Here is a 20,121-nt window from a genome sequence, read left to right on the forward strand (position 1 = left end):
GAGATGCTTTAGAAAGGGTATGCGATGCTTTAGAGAACTAAATGCATATTCCACGGAGCGGAGAAGAACCAGGAAAAGCTTTTATTCGGGGTTTACAAAGTATTTAATGGAGTGGAAAATGTAGAGCCAGATAAGAAAGTTGAAATCAAAGAACATCTTAACAAGGGTTGTTTCTGGGTTAGTTGTAGAGTTTGCAAGGAGGAACAATGCCATTAAACTGACGTTTCTGTTTTGATAGGAGGATTCATAAAGGGCTGCTATTGAGTCCCTATGCCTCCTCTCTGAGATCTCTGTAGACAAATCGGAGGACAACTTTCCGGATCAGAGCTAGGCTGAGCATACAGGGACATGCAGGTGAAGAATCTTACTTTTGCAGCATGGTTGGCTCTGAACGCTATTATTATTATTATTGAAATTTATTTACCACCCTTCATCAGGGTGGTTCACAAGATAAAACGTACAGGATAAAAACACTAAATAGTTAAAAGAAAACCAACCAAAGCAATAACCCCCAGAATTGTTGCTGGGGCCTGGGCTACTCTCTCATTGCATGTGATGGAGAGACATCTTTGCCCCATCTTGGCAGCAACAACTCTTAAAAAAGTCTATCTTTCTGCATTCATTGTCATCTTAGAGCTATGCGTTACATTCGAATATTCCATTTTTGCTCATTTTAGGCCTCATTAACAGTTGAGGAACCAAGGTGGCACTGTGGGTTAAACCACTGAACCTAGGGCTTGCTGATCAGAAGGTCAGCGGTTCAAATCCCTGTGACGGGGTGAGCTCCCGTTGCTTGGTCCCAGCTCCTGCCAACCTAGCAGTTCGAAAGCACGTCAAGATGCAAGTAGATAAATAGGAACCGCTACAGCGGGAAGGTAAACGGTGTTTCCATGTGCTGCTCTGGTTTGCCAGAAGCGGCTTTGTCATGCTGGCCACATGACCTGGAAGCTGTATGCCGGCTCCCTCGGCCAATAACGCAAGATGAGTGCGCAACCCCAGAGTCGGTCACGACTGGACCTGATGGTCAGGGGTCCCTTTACCTTTACCTTTAACAGTTAATTGACTAAAGTATAGTCTGAAGGTACAGGAGCTCATAGCCTTACTTGAAGCTAAGCAGATCTAGGTCAGTCCAGTGTTTGGATGGGAGATCATTGGCCAACTTCATGAATATTGTTTATTTGGGAGCCGGTGTGGTGTAGTGGTCAGAGAGTCGGACCACGACCTGGTAGACTAGGGTTCAAATCCCCACTCAGCCATGAAGCTCATGGGTGACTTTGGGCTAGTCACTGCCTCTCAGTTACACCTATCTTATAGGGATTTTGTAGAGGTTAACTGAGGAGGGGGAGAACCATGTGTGTCACCCTGCGAGCCTTGGAGAAAAAGGTGGGCTATCAACGCAATAAATAGTAATTATTCCCCCCCCCTTCCTCCTCTTGTGAAACGAGAGATGAAATAGATCCTAGATAAACAATGGACAGAGGTAACTGGCCAGAGGTCCGTGCACAAGAGGGATGTATTAATGGGTTGAGGGAACTCCAAGATTTACAGATGTAAAAAAATAAATAACGCAGGACAATAAGGAGGGGAAGCTAAGGGGAGGGGAAGCACAGAAACAGCCTGAGGAATGAGCATGTTCAGGGGGCATGAAATGTTGATACAGACTGTTAAAGGGACCCTTGACTGTTAGGTCCAGTTGCAGACAACTCTGGGGTTGCGGCGCTCATTTCGCTTTATTGGCCAAGGGAGCCAGCTTCCGGGTCATGTGGCCAGCATGACAAAGCTGCTTCTGGCGAACCAGAGCCGCACATGGAAACGCCGTTTACCTTCCCGCTGGAGCGGTACCTATTTGTTCACTTGCACTTTGACGTGCTTTCGAACTGCTAGGTTGGCAGGAGAAGGGACCGAGTAACGGGAGCTCACCCCGTCGCGGGGATTTGAACCGCTGACCTAGGCTCTGTGGTTTAACCCACAGCGCCACCCGCGTCCCTTGATGGGCTGTTGGGAGTGGGCAAATGGAATGGCATGGCTGGGATCCTAAATGGGGAGAATGCCACACAACAACATGCCCTGATCCTGAGCTTCCTTAGAGATTTCCGGCTAGCCACTCTAGGAAAAAGATTCGTAGGCTACATAGACCAGTGGTTGAATCCAGCACAGTTACCCCTATGTTCAGAAATACCCTATCACAGTGCACTATTTTCAGTGCTGGAGCTCTTACAGTCTCTAATTTTATAGCTGATGGACGACCGCTAACAACCTCAAGGCTTCTATATAAATTTGCAATGACTCTCTAAGACCATTCTCCAGCCATTAAACACATTTCCAAAGCATTTCCAAGTTTTATAATGCTTAGTGCATGGCAGCTTCATTAAAGTCAATGGAGCTGGTGCTTCTCTTGTATACAATTTTCACATTAAGGGAAAGAATGCTAAATTAGCCAGAACAGTAGTGTCTGAATTTCATAATGGCATAAGGATTTGGGAGTTGCTCTGAATGTATCAGAGGTTGTTACTATAAGTGAGACTTGATGAAAATAAACACGTCTGTTGTTTGGGGCCTGTGGCTTTGAGTTGGTGCAAAAGGTTAACACTGTTTGCTCGCTTTTCAAAATAAAAAGCATGCCCATTTTTTTGCACATCTTCAACAAGCAGATAGGACAGGTGTCACTCAAACACTGACAGACTTCTGGAACCGGGGGAAAACGATGGATGGACTGCTCCTCAACAAAAACTTGCTATATTATTACTGCTTCCGATGTTTTAATGTATTTTTAATATTTTGTTGGAAGCCGCCCAGAGTGGCTGGGGAAATCCAGCCAGTATAAATTCCTCCTCCTCCTCCTCCTCCTCCTCCTCCTCCTCCTCCTCCTCCTCCTCCTCCTCCTCCTCCTCCTCCTCCTCCTCCTCCTCTGTAGGTGTTTCCTTGCCTCTCCCCTGTGTCATCCAGTAAAGCTGAATGCTGGGGCATTGAGGACCAGTTAAACTGGGGCATTGAGAACAGTTAAAATGTGAAACTTACGTCCACATGATGTGGTGACCTTGCTTGGCTGCACTACCCTTGACTTCCCACTCTGCCCTGTCTCTGCAGTTTGTTTTATTAAGTCCAGCTTGCCTGCTTTTCCTTTCCAATGAGATTTCCCCTCCCACTAACATCATGATGAAGTCACTGCCATACTGTTTTACAACAACCCTGCAAGGTATGCTGGATATCCCAAAGTCACCCAGCAAATGGCTGATACTTGAAACCAGGTTTCCGCACTCCAGCACACTGACTCTATCTAGCTGTTGCAAGATCTCTAGTAGGAATCAATATGACAAAATTCTTTGTCATATTGGTTTGCTTTCCCTTCTCTCTCCCCTAAAATTCCTTGGGCGTTCCTGCTTTGCTTTACCTGAAACATCGCCAACTGGTTTCATTCCCTGAGTACCATCATCTTTCGTTTCCCTCTCATCCTCCTCTCAGCAGTACATAATAAATGTGCAGTACCAAACGGGGTCCAAAATAACCCCTTTTTTATATTTTCAACTTCACCAGACACCAATTAAAATTATGAGATGCCAGCCAGGAAGCGGCTACAGATCTAGGTGACAAGGCAAGGTAAGGAGAGTTTTGGAATCAGGCATTTGAAAACTGCAGATTCCAAGCCCTGCTGGCCACCAAAGCATTTGTCCAGCTCTGGAGGCGAGAGATAAGGAAGAAGGTTGTCAGCTGAGTTGGAGGGAAGTGGCTAGAATGGATTTCCTACCAAAAAAACCAAAAACCACCAACCTGAGTCAGAATCCTTTTGTCTTGTCAATGTGAAAGAACTACAGCAGCAGTGGCAGCAGATATAAACATGACGGGGGGGGGGGAAGGAGCGTCGTGTGCAGCTGCTACAAATCATAAAATTTCACAACTGAGTTGGAACTGTGCACCATAGCAATAAGCTAGGACAGGAAGAGGCACCAGCTGTAAATCATTGCAAATGCACTTCTTGCTCCAAGAAAAAATATACTTCATGTGTTCAGTGGCCCCAAGAGCTCAGCTGAGACTGTGTGGAGTGGCCATTTTTATGTACCTGCACCTCTATGCAGGCAACATCTCCATGGTTAACCCAACTCTCATGACTGCTGTGGTCTGAAAAGGGTTGTTGCCACCATAGGAACTAAGGTAGCTGTAGGTATGTGAACCATGCAAATGCAATACTTCATGCACATACAATGGCTGCAAATATTCTGGTGGTGGTCAAACATTAACACATAGTACCTGTAAAACAAATATCCACATTATACCCCCCCAATCACCCAATAAACAAATAAATAATACAGAATTAATATCTCTTGGGGATGGATTAATTGCTCAATTTTGGTTTTCCTCAATATTCAATTTTTCTAACGTCCAGTTCAATTCATATTTCTGCTGCAGTTTGCATTTTTTATATATATAAACAAGTACTCACAAGCTTGTCAGCATTTCAGTTCACAATTTATCCTAACACAAACACACTTTTTCCACTTTCACCTGATGTACACATTCTTGCAAGTGATGTTCCTTAAAGACAATGCACTTTGAATGCTATTCCCACCAATATATGCAAATTGTACAGTTTTCTCTTGGAGGCCTACACTGCAAAAAGAGTGAATTTTGAAAAACGGCTGTGTTTCAATTCATTTATGGACTTGAGAAGTGAAAACTAGGTAGGCTTCTCCCAATTCCTAATATTTTTAGAAGTCAATATTTGCTAAGTGTGAAAGATATTCGTTATATATTGTGTGATGTCCTTATAATCTAGAATCGAGTCCTTTAAAACTTGACAGCAGGGTTAACAGCTGCCCTAGGAGCACTGCTCTGCAGTGACCTACTGGTCTATTTAAGCACTAGACACCACAGAACCAAACTCTACTCTGTGAAATCCCTCGATAAATATTAGCCATCGCAAACAGCCCTAGCACAGATTTATGCCAAATTTCTTCTAAGCATTTGGTCCAACTTTAGCAACCACAACCCTGCTTCCCCTCCAAAGAAATCTTTTCAGGGAGATGTATCAAGAAGGAAGTAAAGGAAAACAAGAAAGCAGAAGGGGGAAAGAAGACACATCAAAACAAGTAAAAGGAGAGTGTTGCAAAAGCAGTTCTAGCAAAAGAAAGACATGTGGTTCCTTAAGAGACTGGGAATTGTGGATCTGAATAAACAAGCAAAGTTCTGCTTGTTTACATTGGACATTTGCTTGCATTCTGAATCCTGCTTTCAAGTATTGGCCAAGTTGCATTTTAGTTACTACTTGACTGGCAGAATAAAGTCATGTGTACACAGCACAAGAATAACAATTCACAAGTGGACTGATGCTTGAGAAAATGCTATCTGACATTATATTTATGGTGGCATGTAAGCCTGAGAAAACCTTTTATTATTATTATTTTAAAATAAACACCTGATCAAGCCTGTGGCACATTCACCAATCCGCATTCAATATGTGGTGGCGACTCATTTTGACACCTGTCTCAGAGTTTCTGAAGAAATGGGAGCTAGAAAAAACCCAGAGGGAACACATTTGGCCATACCTGGACTCGTGAGTGCACCAAGGGCACCAGTTGTTGTGGAGAGAGGATTTGCATTGGTGGTGGTAGCTGAGGTTTGGGCGGCGGCAGCTGCGGCTGCTAGAGTTGCCAAATTCTGTAGCTGTAAAGCATTCATTCCTGCAGAAAGAACATAAAGGAACTGTAGCGGTGAGCTTGATTACAAAATTCAAATCACATTTTTGTTTTAAATGAACAAAGCTGGGAGCCTCCACCCTATCCTGCTCTTGGATGGACAAAATAGGGCGATACCAACATTCCCTTTACCAATAATAAAAGAGATAGAAAAAGAAAAGCCTTCTCCACCTGTGAGTTCCATCATTATTGAGGATAACAGTTCTGTATAGTTTTAAATGAGCTGGCCATTTGCTGTGCAGTATCTTTGCGGGTGGTGCTGTGGTCTAAACCACAGAGCCTAGGGCTTGGTGATCAGAAGGGCAGCGGTTCGAATCCCCGCGACGGGGTGAGCTCCCGTTGCTCGGTTCCAGCTCCTGCCAACCTAGCGGTTTGAAAGCACATCAAAGTGCAAGTAGATAAATAGGTATCGCTCCGGCGGGAAAGTAAATGGCGTTTCTGTGCGCTGCTCTGGTTTGCCAGAAGCAGCTTAGTCATGCTGGCCACATGACCTGGAAAAACTGCCTGCGGACAAACACCGGCTCCCTCGTCCTATAGAGCGAGATGAGTGCCGTAACCCCAGAGTCGTCCACGACTGGACCTAACGGTCAGGGGTACCCTTACCTTTTAGCTTTGCACATTTGTTTTTCCAGGCTATGATGCTTTTTATGGTTTCCTTCGTATTTGTTATGTTTGCACTTGTTGTTGCTAACTCACCAATAAATTATTTTTTAAAACCCAAAATAGGGTATAAATGAACAGTTCTCCTCCCTGTAATTCACCTGTGACAAACCAATTCTCACTTGCTGCCCCATAAGGTTCAACCCTATGCTGAGCCATTGGTCCATCTAGCCTAGCTCTCTGTATGCTGCCTGGTGGGAGATTTCTGAGTTCTGAGGCAGCAATATTTCTCAATCCTGCTAGCTGAGATCCATTGTGCTAGAGATAACAATGATTCTACTTTAGTCCTGCCTCTCTAGCTGTGGCCCCTTCTTCCCGCTAACGACACAGAAACAACCAAATTTGGGTGGTTCACAGTTGCCTGTCAAAGTGTGCAACAAATAACGTAACACAGCCCTTTTAAAACACCCAGTAAGCTTCATGATTCAGTTATGGCACGGTTCCCATTTCTACATTTTCCCACTCGTAAAGATAAAATGAATTCGTTGCGGACTAAGTCAGAGCCTGCCCTGTCAGCAGGCCAATAGATCAGTATGGCACTATCTACAGCGACAGCTTTTGCCAAAGACAATTCTTGATGGGAGACTCCACTGGGAAATAGAATTCAGGAACGCTCTGGTCACATATGTAAAAATGACTTGGGCACTGGGGGGAGCCAAAGACTTTCAGTGATATTTCGGCCAGGTTTCTTAAGCTACTTAAGAAGTGGTAAACTTAATAATGACCTGCAGAAACAACAACTGGCTAGAGGACGAAGACCTCACGCTGCATTTTAAATAGTTGAGAAATAATTGGTGTGTGTGTGTGTGGTGGTGGTGGGGGATCTTTACAGGCACAGCGATGATGCAAAATCATAAGAACCTGGGGGAAAAAATGTCCTGGATGTTTTTAGGTGTGATGCTAGGAAGCAGATTGTGCAAAGAACTTGGCATCAGACAAGATGCAACCATCCACAGTGGGACTTGGCATTAGTTCAGCATGAAGATCTAGCAGATGCTGCTGTGGGCTTAATATAGTTGGAGGCATGAGAGCAGGATACTTAGAAAATCACTTTTCTCCATCTGTGTCTGCCAAAATGGTAACATCTTCAATGGAGACCTTTATTCAGGTACCCGCATTAGGACTGACTCTGGAGGTGCTGCGGTCATGGAATAATCTCCTAGGGTGGTTCCTAAGGAAGACATCTTCTCTGATGTGTATATGCCAGAATGAGTGAAGCTGTGATACCTTGGAGGGATGATGCCTGTTCGTAGTTAAAATGTGAAACTCCACTCAATAATTGCATAGCCCCTTCTGCAACTAGGGATGGATGGAAATGCCAGTTCTAATTTTCTCAGTTTCTCATTTTTTCCATTCTTAAAATCAGTTCTCAACATTTCCTCAGCAATTAGCATTTTAAAAAATAATAATCATGAATTTCTCCTAATTTCTGTCTACAGATTTGTAGTGCTTTTCACTAAAACAACACATTTTATATGTTCTTGCCACCAACGCATGCATTTTTGTGCACATTCTACCCTAGCACACCTATTTTTTGCACACATTACCTGGTTGGATACTGAACGGAAGAACCTAAGAAGAGGCTGCTGGATCAGGCCAATGGCTCATCTAGTCCAGCCTCCTGTTCTCACAGTGGTCAACCAGATGCCTATGAGAAGTCTGCAAGCACGACCTAAGTGCGTAAGCTGCGATTCCCAGAAACTGGTATTCAGAGGCATGATGCCATAGATAGGGAAGATAGAACACAGCCATTGTGGTTAGTAGCCGCGGATAGCCTGGTCCTCCAGGAATTTGCCAAACCTTCTTTTCAAGCCATCCAAGTTGGAGGCCATCAGGTGTGTTTTCCTTTTCTTTCTTTAAAGGGCAATCTCTGGTACTTCTAATTGTGGAGAAAAATGGAAAATGAAGATTGTGAAGAAGAAGAAGAAGAAGAAGAAGAAGAAGAAGAAGAAGAAGAAGAAGAAGAAGAAGAAGAAGAGTTTGGATTTGATATCCCGCTTTATCACTACCCGAAGGAGTCTCAAAGCGGCTAACAATCTCCTTTCCCCTCCTCCCCCACAACAAACACCCTGTGAGGTGGGTGGAGCTAAGAGACTTCAAAGAAGTGTGACTAGCCCAAGGTCACCCAGCAGCTGCATGTGGAGGAGCGGAGACACGAACCCGGTTCCCCAGATTACGAGTCTACTGCTCTTAACCACTACACCACACTGGAAGAAGAAGAAGAAGAAGAAGAAGAAGAAGAAGAAGAAGAAGAAGAAGAAGAAGAAGAAGAAGAAGGGAAATAAAAACAAAAATGAAAGCAAAGTAACCTGCCTTATACAGAGTCAGTCCGTTGGCCATCTAGCTCAGTATATTCTCCATGGTCTGATAGTGGCTCTGCAGGGTTCAGACAGGAGCTTTTCTTAGCCCTACCTGGAGATGCCAGGGATTGAATCTTGTACGCAAAGCCAAGTGCTCCACCTCTGAGCTGCCGTACTTTTTTTGTGTATAAAACACCCCCATGTATAAGACACCACCTTTTTTGGGGGACTCCAAATAGAGAAAATGGGGGGAGATTGTCCAGAGTTGTTGAGCTTTTTTCGGTCGGTGTGTGTATTGCCCAGACTTGTTGAGCTTTTTTGGGGGGGGGATCCCGCAGGAATGCAACAGCAAATTGCACACACATTGGCAAAGCCACCAATCGTCTGCTTGCTCGCCGAGAGAAGGCACCAATCGCCCGCCCGATTGCCGCAGCAGCCAATAGCCAACGGACCTTGCAGCACCCACCAATCACCCACAAAAAACGCCACGGACAATATCCTGCTTGCAGCGGCCACCAATTGCCCGTCCCACCTCTCCACTATCTGTGTACATAAGACGACACCACGTTTTTGGCGTAATATTTTAATAAAATAACCTAGTCTTATACACTGAAAAATACAGTAATTTCTAAGCCAATGCATGATTTCTCAGTCCTTGCGGGTCGCACTTGCTGCCTGTCTTGCATTCCTGAATCTGCACTTCTCACATTGCACCCTGGGTGGTTGGTCCCCCCTCCTCCCTGCCCTTCCCTTACATCCCACAACAGCGCCGTGCAGAAAATAATGTGATCGTTTTTCTTTGAAACGCAGCGCTCTCTGAAGAAATGCAAATCACTTAAACTCTAAAGCACAGCCTGATAGACAGAGTGGCGCAAACAACCGCGCACACCCTTCTGCGTTCTGGGAACAAGCTGCTTGAAACTAAATAACTCTTAATCTTTATGATGCGAGAAAAACGTTGCGAATAAAAGTGGAATCTGACTCTGCGTTCGGTAATCTGTATATACCAGTAAGCTAACAAAACTTGGCCAATATTATGGACAGCAAGAATCCCAACTTTGATTTTGCAGCTTGGCAGATTAAAAATACAATTAAATTATGTTCATAACAGATGCACAATATGCCTGTTTGAAATGTAATTTTTTTTTAAAAAAAACCCCAACAACAACATATTTATAAGGAAGAGGGGCCATGAAAATTTAATTTAATGTTCACCTTAGGTAATTTCATGTCTTATTGTTCAGAGCAATTACCATAAATCTACATATCAATAAGCACGAACAGATGTCAGTTGTTACAGCCGCTTGCCAATCAGGCCTGTTAAAAACTGGCAGATGGATGGCTCCAAAACCCTCTCATAAGGCCCATTAGCACATTCACAGGAAAGCCATGTAGCACCACTGCCGAGTCACTCATGCAGGCTGGTTAAAACACAAGCACAATCGGAGATCTGAGATTTTTTTTTTTTAATCTCACAACTTGGGTTGTGAAACCTGCAGGGCAATCTGCAACTACCCACTCAAGAACCTAGCAAGTCCGAAGTCCAGCCCGGGGGCCTCATCCGGCCTGGCAGACAGTTTCATTCGGCCCCACAGGCAGGTCCGTTTATGGTTGTTGCATCCACGTGCTATGGATAGCCTACCCGCCCACCAGCGTCCGTTGTCCGGCTCTAGGACCCTGTTAGCGGTGGACTGTTGCTGTTGTCCGGATAGTGCTCTGCTCGCGCAGGCGCCCATCTCTGTATCCATGACGCTGAGCGGTTCGCTTAGACGCCCTGTTCTTTACCCGTCCCTCTGATCATTCTGCGTTCTGCTCTCTCTCCTGCCCGACATTAGGTTCCCGCTGCCGCCCTCCATTAATGTCCCACACCCATCCACCGTTCTGCTTGCTCTCTGTTCTGCCTGCTCAACAATTCCAATCCCCCCAAAGGTCAACAATTTCAATCCTTAAAAAAGCTCAATAAAGTGGTTGGCCCTCATGCATGTTCACTTCCTCAAATCTGGCCCTCTTTGAAAAAAGTTTGGGCACCCCTGACCTAGCCCCGAAAACAGAGATTGGCCACTGGCTGGTAGTTGCTTAAGATTTTCCGAATCCAGGGGGAACTTCTTGAGAAGTAGTTTTAGCCTTCCTCAAGCAGGCAGGGACCACCACCTCTTGCAGGCAGGCATTAATCGCCTCGCTGCTAGTGTTTAGCATCTAATAGGGGCAAGGGTCCGGAGCGCAAGTGCTCACCCTGAGTGATCCAAGCCCTTTGTCCACATCCTTGAACCTTACGAACTGAAACTCATTCAACACAAAAGGACCGAACAGGGCTCTGGGCACCCCTTGAGCGTCCAGATTCTGCTGTAACAGCAGAGTCAGGATCCTGGGGGGTGCAAGTGATTTTATCCTCAAATTGCTTTGCAAACAAGTCACAGTGATGAACTGCTGTCAGTTCTGCCACCTCTTTTGGGCCAGACTCCATTCAGGGAGACTTCTTACCCTGTTTTAAGCCACAAATCACTATTTCCCCAGTGATGATGACTATCAGGCACAATTGACCAGCCACTGGCTGTGGTAGCATTTAGCCTAACCACAGACCATTTCTCAGGTCGCTTTCATGATATCTTAATTTCTCAGGTCGCTTTCATGATATCTTAATTTCTCAGGTCGCTTTCATGATATCTGCCCGGACACTGAGGTCCAGCGCCGAGGGCCTTCTGGCGGTTCCCTCGCTACGAGAAGCCAAGTTACAGGGAACCAGGCAGAGGGCCTTCTCGGTAGTGGCACCCACCCTGTGGAATGCCCTCCCACCAGAGGTCAAAGAGAACAACAACTACCAAACCTTTAGAAGGCACCTTAAGGCAGCCCTGTTTAGGGAAGCTTTTAATGTTTGATGGATTTCTGTATTTTAATATTTTGTTGGAAGCCGCCCAGAGTGGCTGGGGGAACCCGGCCAGATGGGCGGGGTATAAATAATAAATTATTATTATTATTATTATTATTATTATTATTATTATTATTATTATTATTCTATCCTACTTTCATTATTATTTAAAGGGAGGGAGAAGAAACAACCAATACTGCATCAATTCCCCTCCCCCCCCAAAAAAACAGACCTGTTGCTTTTATAGTCTTTCTTCTTTCCGAGAATAATGTAGGCATTCACACAAATTGGGCAAAACAGCCGAAACAATAAGCACAATATTATGTACTTTGGCAGGACGATCCTTTCGTTTCCTTAGAAAACTTTTCTTAACAACACAGCCAAAGACACACAGTTAGGATTGGCCTCTGGGCACACACAGTGTCTAGGAGTTTGTTTTCAGTACCAGAACTGAGCTCACACAAAAATCCACTCCTGGTTACCCCAAAACGTTCATCATTTCAGCCTAATTTAAGTGGGAAAATTCATTTTGTTGTTGCTATTGCTGAACAAGTGGGAAGCAGAAAGCCTTGCCAATCTACTACTAAACACTGCCCAGAGATCTAATCCACTTTGTGCACACCATTTCCTTAACCTAAAATGATTTGCAGTTGTGGCACCAGTTTCCTTTTATTTGTCCCCTTTAAGGAAGGCAAAGAGGGAGAGGGGACAGCGGCGGAAGAAATGGTCAGCAGAACTGGAAGACAATAATCTGGCAAAATGAAACAGAAAAGGGGCTCCATATTGCAAGTTGGTGTTGAGGATGTTTGAAAAAGTTGAAGTCTATGTCAAGAGACCACTGGTAGCAAACTGGCAGAGACGGCAGTAAAATGTGGGGATCGGAAGAACCAGTCTCAAGCTGTTCCAACAATGGGCCATAATTCTGGCGACACAGTATGGCTGTCCTTGTACTAGACAGGAAAATCTCCAGCACTGTTTCCCTCTTTCGTCGCTCCATTCTTCATTCATTCTACAGGGCTAAGCGAAGCCGAACATTACCGTCAGCCTTTAAAGCTCAAAGCCGGCTCCCAAAAACGCCAACTGTGAAAATGTTGTTTATCGTATTAAGATATATTTTTGATGACGGGGGGAAAAAACACACACAACCGGTGCTAGATTATGAGTGTAACATAATAGAAGCCGCCAGTGCTTGCCAACGGATCTGAGCCAGAGAAAATAACTCAGAGATATTGTCATCTGTGGGCCAATTTATATTGTCAGACAGCGGATTCTGCATTAGTCTCTGGTGCCAGTGCAATAATGGCATATTGTAAGGATGAAGCACACCGTGCCAATGGGGAGTAGCTCATCTCTTTTTCATAGGCGCACTTCAAGATCCATTCAAAAGCAAAGCATTAATAAAAGAAGAAAAAGGAGGAGGAGGAGGAGGAGAAGAAGAAAAGGGAGGAACCGCGGATGGCTTCAGCCCTTTCCTGCGTTGCGAGGCTGGAGGAAAGCGCCACTAATTTGCTGATTTAGCCAGAGCATAATTAAAAATAAACTACCACACCAATTTGATGACAATGGGGCTAAGGGAGGGGTTTGTGCTTTTATGAGAAATGTTAAACAAACCATGCAGAGGGTCAGCAAAGAGGCTTCCAACACTTTTGCATGGCAGGCGTAATGCACATCTGTGCTCATTTGTGTGTGCTTATAACACAATCCTCTCACACCACGTTAAGTTAGGGGACTAGCATAGTACGGTAGGTTACCCAGCTGGAACGACCTTTTATTAATCACTATTCATTGGTTACTACCAGCACACAGCCTCATTACTGAGGAGCCGTCCGCCTAAATGCCTTTCGAGTTATCCTTTGTCTTTCTTGCTTTCCAGTTACTTTCTCTGGCTTATTCCCTTCTTCCCCTCCCCGGTCCTGGGCCAAACGATTATGTGCTTTAAAATAAAAACAAAACAAAACTATACCCTGCTTTGTAATGTTGCAGGGTACTTCTTCCAGAAATTCAAAAGGTCTTTAGTTAGTTTCCAGTGGCTTATAAATGGGCACCGGGGCACATGTTATCAAAAGGTAGGTTCTGTAATTTCAGATGCCCTTAAGAATGTCACAACGTTCTTATACCTGTTTCTTATTACCCGAGACTATCATGAACTTGATTGCACAGAACTCGCAAACACTTTCTCCTCTCCAAATCCAGAGATTCCCTATATGCCATTGATGTCTCTCCCCTACTTGGGTTTTCAGAGCATAGGGAAACTGGGGGACAAGCAATGGTTGGAGGACAGTGCTGCATGGGTGAAGTGGAATCCAAGAGCCCGATCCCAGCAAAGCTCTTTTCAACATTGCTTGCTAAGATACAACTTTGGAAACAAAAGGCAACTGACTGCAGAAGATAAAGACATTTCAACCTGATTCAGCACAAGACCCACGATAGGCATTTCTTGCACACCTTGAAGCATAAAGCCATATGCTTAAATTTAAGGTGCTTCCAGACAGAGGCTTAATATTGGAAATGGGTCACAGAGAAGTAACTGACAATAGGTTTTTGTTTTTGTTTTAACTTCACAGGTTTTATTGTGGAAAGCAGGGGTGCCCAAACTTTTTTCAAAGAGGGCCAGATTTGATGAAGTGACCAAAGTTGTTGTTTTGTTTTTTTTAACAGTTTAACCCCAAAGTTCTTGAGGATTTTACCCCAGGACATATACTGCCATGTGGGCCAGATTAAATCAACTGGCGGGCCATATTAGGCCCCCCGAAATGGACTTTGGACATGCCTGGTGGAAAGAGTAAATTTGGGTGAAATGTTGGTGGTGGGGGTAGCATTTTGATGCTACTGACACCTTCGAACACTGGGAATTTTTTTGCATGTTTGAGCAGTACCCATGCAACTATAAACACCCACGTGGAAGCTCTCTTAAGTGGCTGGATAACCTTAAGACCTAGTGGGAACAGAGCTCAGATGACAAAGAAGCAACACGAAAGGAGGGGGGGGGGAAGGAAATGTATTAACAAGAAAGCTGCAACTCACCAGCCATTTGTTGAATGCCACTGAAGGCACCCAAGTTACTGGAGGAGGTTGCCTGCTGCAGAAGCTGCAAATTAACAACAACAAAAACAATTAATGAGGTTAATACCGCAACAAGTTAAAGATTAAAACAAAATTATCTGAATCAAATTAAATTTGGGATACTTATAGTTTCCTTTACATTTATACAGTCTCTTGCTTCTGCCTGGTGTTGAAATGAAGGTCCCCAGAGTCGATGCTGTAAATCCATATTAATGTCTAATCTCTATTAAGAAACACACAGACACTGGGGAAACTCAATAACATTGCTGCTTTAAAACAATTAATCAATTTACTCTTTTTAACAGCCAGGTGTTAAATCTATTTCAGCCCGACGTAGCGTGACTAATCATTGCCCTCTGCAGTCTAGCAGTTACCATAACTCATCTCCGTCAATCACAGTCTATTTTTTCCACCTCCCCACTTAAAACAGAGGCTTATCGCTTTCGGATCGTTTGTGGTGTATGTTCAGGTGAGAGTGTGCAGCTCTGCTTCATTCAGCCTGAGGACCCCGTGCTGAATAGTATTTTGGGCACCCCTGAAAGTAAGGAGCCCCTCTTTCTCCCAGAACTGCATTTGCTCAGGCACTCCAAAGAACCCCCACAGAGCACTAAGCGCACACATGCATGCTTACTACCTGACGGCTGCGACATCAGGTGGCGACCTGCATGTGTGAATGGCCCACTAGAGACAGGACACCACAAACAGAACATTTACGGCAATGCAAATGCATTGTTTTTCAATGGATACGATTCACATATACAAGTCGTGCAGTATACAGACATCAAGTGTACAGATATTCAGGCATGTGCAGACCAGGCTCTAGCAACAGATATGCACAGATCCAGACATTCTAATACCTTGCGATTCCCCGCTGCATATTATACTCTGCTTGGCTGTGTTTATTATTAAATTTAAATCCCGATCTTCCCTCCCAGGGTATTCTACTCATCATGTTCAGCACAACCTGCCCCAAAAGGGATATAGGTACCGCTTGGTCAGGTTTAAGGTGCTGGTTTTGATGTTTAAAGCCCTTTACAGCCTGGGACCCTTGTACCTACGAGACCGCCTCTCTTGGTATGCCCCATGGAGGACCTTAAGGTCCATAAACAACAATACCCTAGAGATCCCGGGCCCTAAGGAAGTCAGATTAGCCTCAACCAGGGCCAGGGCCTTTTCAACACTGGCTCCAGTCTGGTGGAATGCTCTGTCTCATGAGACCAGGGCCCTGCGGGATCTGATTTCTTTCCGCAGGGCCTGTAAGACAGAGTTGTTCCGCCTGGCCTTTGGCTTGGAATCAACTTGATCCCCTCCTCCTCTTCCCTTTTCCTTCTGTGATGGAACCCCTATTTGGGGACTTCCCTGGCTTTTTTCTGGCCCACGTAGGACCAGTCTGGATAGTTGGCCTTGGTGAAGATTTGACGCCCCCCCCCCCCAAAAAAAACACAGTTTTTGATCTGGGCTTCCACTGAAATGAGGCTGCATTTTAAGCTGTATTTTAATGTTGTTTTAAAGTTGTATTTTAATAAATTGTTTTTATACCTGATGTTAGCCGCCCTGGGTGGAGCATAAATAAAATTTATTTATTGTTGTTGTTGTTGTTGTTATTATTATTATTATTATTATTATTATTATTATTATTATTAAAAAAGTCATACAAAGTGAGGTGAGGCAACATCTTACACAGGGCCATTGAATCATAGAATTGTAGAACTGGAAGAGACACCATGGGTCATCTAGTCTACCCCCTCGCAATGCATCCCATAGTTTGGAATGTTAAGCTCCATTCATGCCTTCTTCATACACACAGCATTTCCCTGTTGACTGTGGAGCTGGGACAAGCTTTAAGCCCCTTACATTGCAGCTGCGTTTATAATTAAGTGCACATTGCACATGCAATTAATTGCAGAGAAATCCCTACGATTAAGCAAGCACCTACGTGGGTAATAGAGCAGGCATCCCCAAACTGCGGCCCTCCAGATGTTTTGGCCTACAACTTCCATGATCCCTAGCTAACAGGACCAGTGGTCGGGGAAGATGGGAATTGTAGTCCAAAACATCTGGAGGGCCAAAGTTTGGGGATGCCTGGTATAGAGGCTCTGTATGACTGAGACGACTGCACCATCACGGAGAGCTGGTTCATGTGAGCAGATGCATGGGTAGAGGGCTTCCTCTGCAGAAAATCAAGTGCAGCATGCAATTATTGCAGAAAGTAGCTGTGATATTATGGGGGTTGGAAGTGCAACTTTGCTCCGCTGTCACCATGGAAATGCAGCACACCTGAGTAATGTGTGAATTGGGCTGCTGCCTTTCAAGGTAAGCAAAATTCTTCATCAGGAAGCCGCCTCCTCAGACAATGAAAAGACGATCCCTTACAAAGATACTGCCGATCCATTTTTGCATCTTTTTTTTAACTGGAGCTGCAACTGTCTGTATCAACATAATAAAGGAACATCTGCTGTGATCTGAACCTGGGGAAAAGGAGGATTTTAAAGGAATTCAGCAGAAGACCAAACCATTCTGAGAGGGGCTGCGGGCTTAACTTCACACAGAGCTATGTGTATACCCTGCTTGCATTTCCAATAATAATAATAATAATAATAATAGTAGTAGTAGTAGTTCTGGTTACAGGTAGGTAGCCGTGTTGGTCTGGGTCGAAGTAAAATAAAAAAATTCCTTCAGTAGCACCTTAAAGACCAACTAAGTTTTTATTTTGGTATGAGCTTTCGTGTGCATGCACACTTCTTCAGATAATAATAATAATAATTCAAGTTTCTAGTCCTTACTACTGTGAGGACAGGTTTAAAATGGTTTGGATCCATCCACTCAGTTAGTTGAACTTGGCTCCTATCGAAACCTGTGGGACCAACTTTCTTCACCGATTTCACTTTGAACTAAGTTCAACTAACATAGCCTGGATCCAACGCAATATTTGGATAATGCAAACCTGAGAAGCTAGGGGGATGGAGGAAGGGTGGCTGAGCAGATCTCCAGTGGTTAGGAGCTGGAGGTCCAATATAGGCTTTTTGTGCCTCCCAACACCTGAGAATAAGTTGTGCAAAACGAGGAATGAATGCAAATCTGAATATTGTATTCAGCTCCTCTTGGCATAGAATATAGTTTACCGTACGCAGTGTAGAAATGTGGTTTTATATAAGTGCATATTGCCCTGACTCTATAGCAGGCACCCCCAAACTGTGGCCCTCCAGATGTTTTGGCCTACAACTCCCATGATCCCTAGCTAAGGGGACCAGTGGTCAGGGATGATGGAAACTGTAGTCCAAAACATCTGGAGGGCCGAAGTTTGGGGATGCCTGCTCTATAGCATCCTGGTTGATCCTGTCCTGTCCTGTTGTACTCTGAAGACTCCTTCCCAACACTCCAAATCATGGTTAGGATGATGGGTAGAGAGAGAAAAACATACACAAAGGAATCACTTCATCAGTTCATACCCAATTATTTAATATAAAGTTTATATGTTAAATGAATGCATATGCAGTACTGTAATGCATACTGCTCAACCATCCTGATTTAAGCTGGACATCCTGGGCACTTCTGATTGGATCTCAGAATGTCCCATTTTTTGGTCCGGTATTCTGGTGAGAGTCAGCTGGGGAGGACCTGGGTGCCTGACCTCTCCCATGCCTTCTGATCCTTCCCTACAAATTCCTTCTCTCCTCAGCTGTTTTTCACTTAGCTAGCTAGGCCTACTTTTGGTTTGGAGTCTAGATGGTGAAGAATAAATTTACAAACAGCCGGGAGGGAATCAGCTCCTCTTGCAAGTAGCAGCATAATCCAGAGGACCATAGGAAACTTCCTTAAACCTGAGTCAGACCACTGGGCCCATCTAGTCTACAATGACTACCAGAAGATTTCCAAAATTTCAGACAGGACATTTCCTGCACCTGAGATGTTCTCTGTGTAAAGCACTTTCTCTGCCCCTCTATGCTCTGCACAGAATTCTAGAGTTGGAAGGGACTCCGAGAGGCATCCCTTAGTCCAGGCATTGGCAAACTCTGGCCCTCCAGATGTTTGGGACTACAATTCCCATCACCCCTGACCACTGGTCCTGTTAGCTAGGGATGATGGGAATTGTAGTCCTAAACACCTGGAGGGCCGGAGTTTGCCTATGCCTGATCTAGTCCATCGCCCTGCAATGCAGGGATCTTTAGCCCAATGTGGGGCTTGAACCCATGACCCTGAGAGTCTCATGCTCTACTGACTGAGCTATCTCATGTCTATTCAGAAGTAAGCCCCACCAAATACAGTGGGCTCACTCCCAGGTAAGTACATACAGTGGTACCTCGACTTATGAAGATGATCCATTCCGCGGTCGTCTTCGTAAGTCGAAGTCTTCGTATGTCAGGCGCGCGCGGCTAAAAGACTTCCAGAGGCTTTGACTTCGGAAGTCGAAGCCTTCGTAAGTCGAGGCATGACTGCATAAGATTTTAGCCTAAGTGCCTTTCTTCTTCCTGCATTAACATTTCTGCCATGGGGCAGATGTCTGGTCCATTCATCCAGGTATTGCCTAGTATGAGGGATGCTGGTTCTCTAGAGTTTTAAGCATGGGTAAGCAAACTAAGGCCTGGGGGCCGGATCCGGCCCAATCACCTTCTAAATCCAGCCTGTGGATGGTCCGGGAATCAGCGTGTTTTTACATGAGTAGAATGTCTCCTTTTATTTAAAATGCATCTCTGGGTTGTTTGTGGGGCATAGGAATTTGTTCTTTGTTCTTTTTCTTTTTCAAAATATAGTCCAGCCCCCTGCTGAAAAAGTTTGCTGACCCCAGATCTTAAGCAAAGGTATTTTCCAGTCCTGCTATCTATGATCCAATTAAACCCAGTTGCCAGGGATCAAACCTTCCACATCTGAGATTTTGCTACTTTGGAGAATCCCTTTGCAGCTAATATTAGGTTGATGTGTTCATGCACACACAGACCCATTCAAATGCATGCAACAGGAACGTGGGCAGGAATTCTGTGTGCAAGAGATAAATAAATACCCCTGCTCAGACTGGACAGGCAAAGGAAGAGTGGTAGCTTTCCTTAGATCTTCTGCAGTTTTGGCAAAAAGTTCCAAAATGTGAACCTTTTGCCTTTTTGAACATTATTAATATTTTTAAACTCTGATTTTAAGGTTTGTGATGCATGCATGTTTTGAACCATGTGTTCAAGTGCAAGACATTTAGGATGGCTAAATCCCCACTGCTAAAATAAGGAATCTGCAGCCCAGTGAGGGGCAAATTTCCTCCTTCAAATGCCTCACAGTGAACACTCTTATCCAAATGCATCCATCATTTCATATATCTGCATTACAGAAAGTGAGCAATCTCCCTCCAATCGCTTTTCAAATAAATTTGTCTTTTCCATTTTCCTTACAAAGTGCAAATAAAGTTTTGATCACCAACTTGCTCACCTTCCGCCATGCAAAGGAGACCTTGTGGAGTGAAACAATTTACACTGACATCTGATACTACTCAAGAGTAAGCTTCATTTGAGTTTAGTGAGACTTGTTTCTCAGTAAATATAAAGAGAAATGGCAATAT

General features: G+C 44.4%; 1 protein-coding gene and 1 long non-coding RNA gene across 53 annotated transcripts in view; one reads left to right on the plus strand and one right to left on the minus strand.

Moving 5' to 3' along the window:
• Nucleotides 1–14,174, plus strand: part of LOC132592700 (uncharacterized) — a 76,998-nt gene extending 62,824 nt beyond the window's left edge. For 2 of the 3 annotated variants that reach the window (XR_015945934.1, XR_015945933.1), the window contains exons 5-6: nt 239–354; nt 13,757–14,174. This is a non-coding gene — a long non-coding RNA (uncharacterized LOC132592700). Of the gene's footprint in view, nt 1–238; nt 355–3,534; nt 3,676–13,756 lie in introns of those variants that run through there. The other variant, XR_009558228.2, reaches the window with a different exon arrangement.
• Nucleotides 1–20,121, minus strand: part of CELF2 (CUGBP Elav-like family member 2) — a 492,055-nt gene that overhangs the window by 35,786 nt on the left and 436,148 nt on the right. For 29 of the 50 annotated variants that reach the window (XM_088652502.1, XM_060279201.2, XM_088652496.1 and 26 more), the window contains 3 exons: nt 14,719–14,802; nt 14,541–14,604; nt 5,541–5,675 (listed from right to left, as the gene is read on the minus strand). In XM_088652502.1, coding sequence (XP_088508628.1) covers nt 5,541–5,675; nt 14,541–14,604; nt 14,719–14,802 — 283 coding nt within the window. The remainder of the gene's footprint in view (nt 1–5,540; nt 5,676–14,540; nt 14,605–14,718; nt 14,803–20,121) is intronic. The other 21 variants (XM_088652511.1, XM_088652517.1, XM_088652515.1 and 18 more) reach the window with 1 other exon arrangement.

Source organism: Zootoca vivipara, chromosome 9 (assembly GCF_965207765.1).
Source record: "Zootoca vivipara chromosome 9, rZooViv2.hap1.1, whole genome shotgun sequence".
NCBI classification, from domain to species: domain Eukaryota; kingdom Metazoa; phylum Chordata; class Lepidosauria; order Squamata; family Lacertidae; genus Zootoca; species Zootoca vivipara.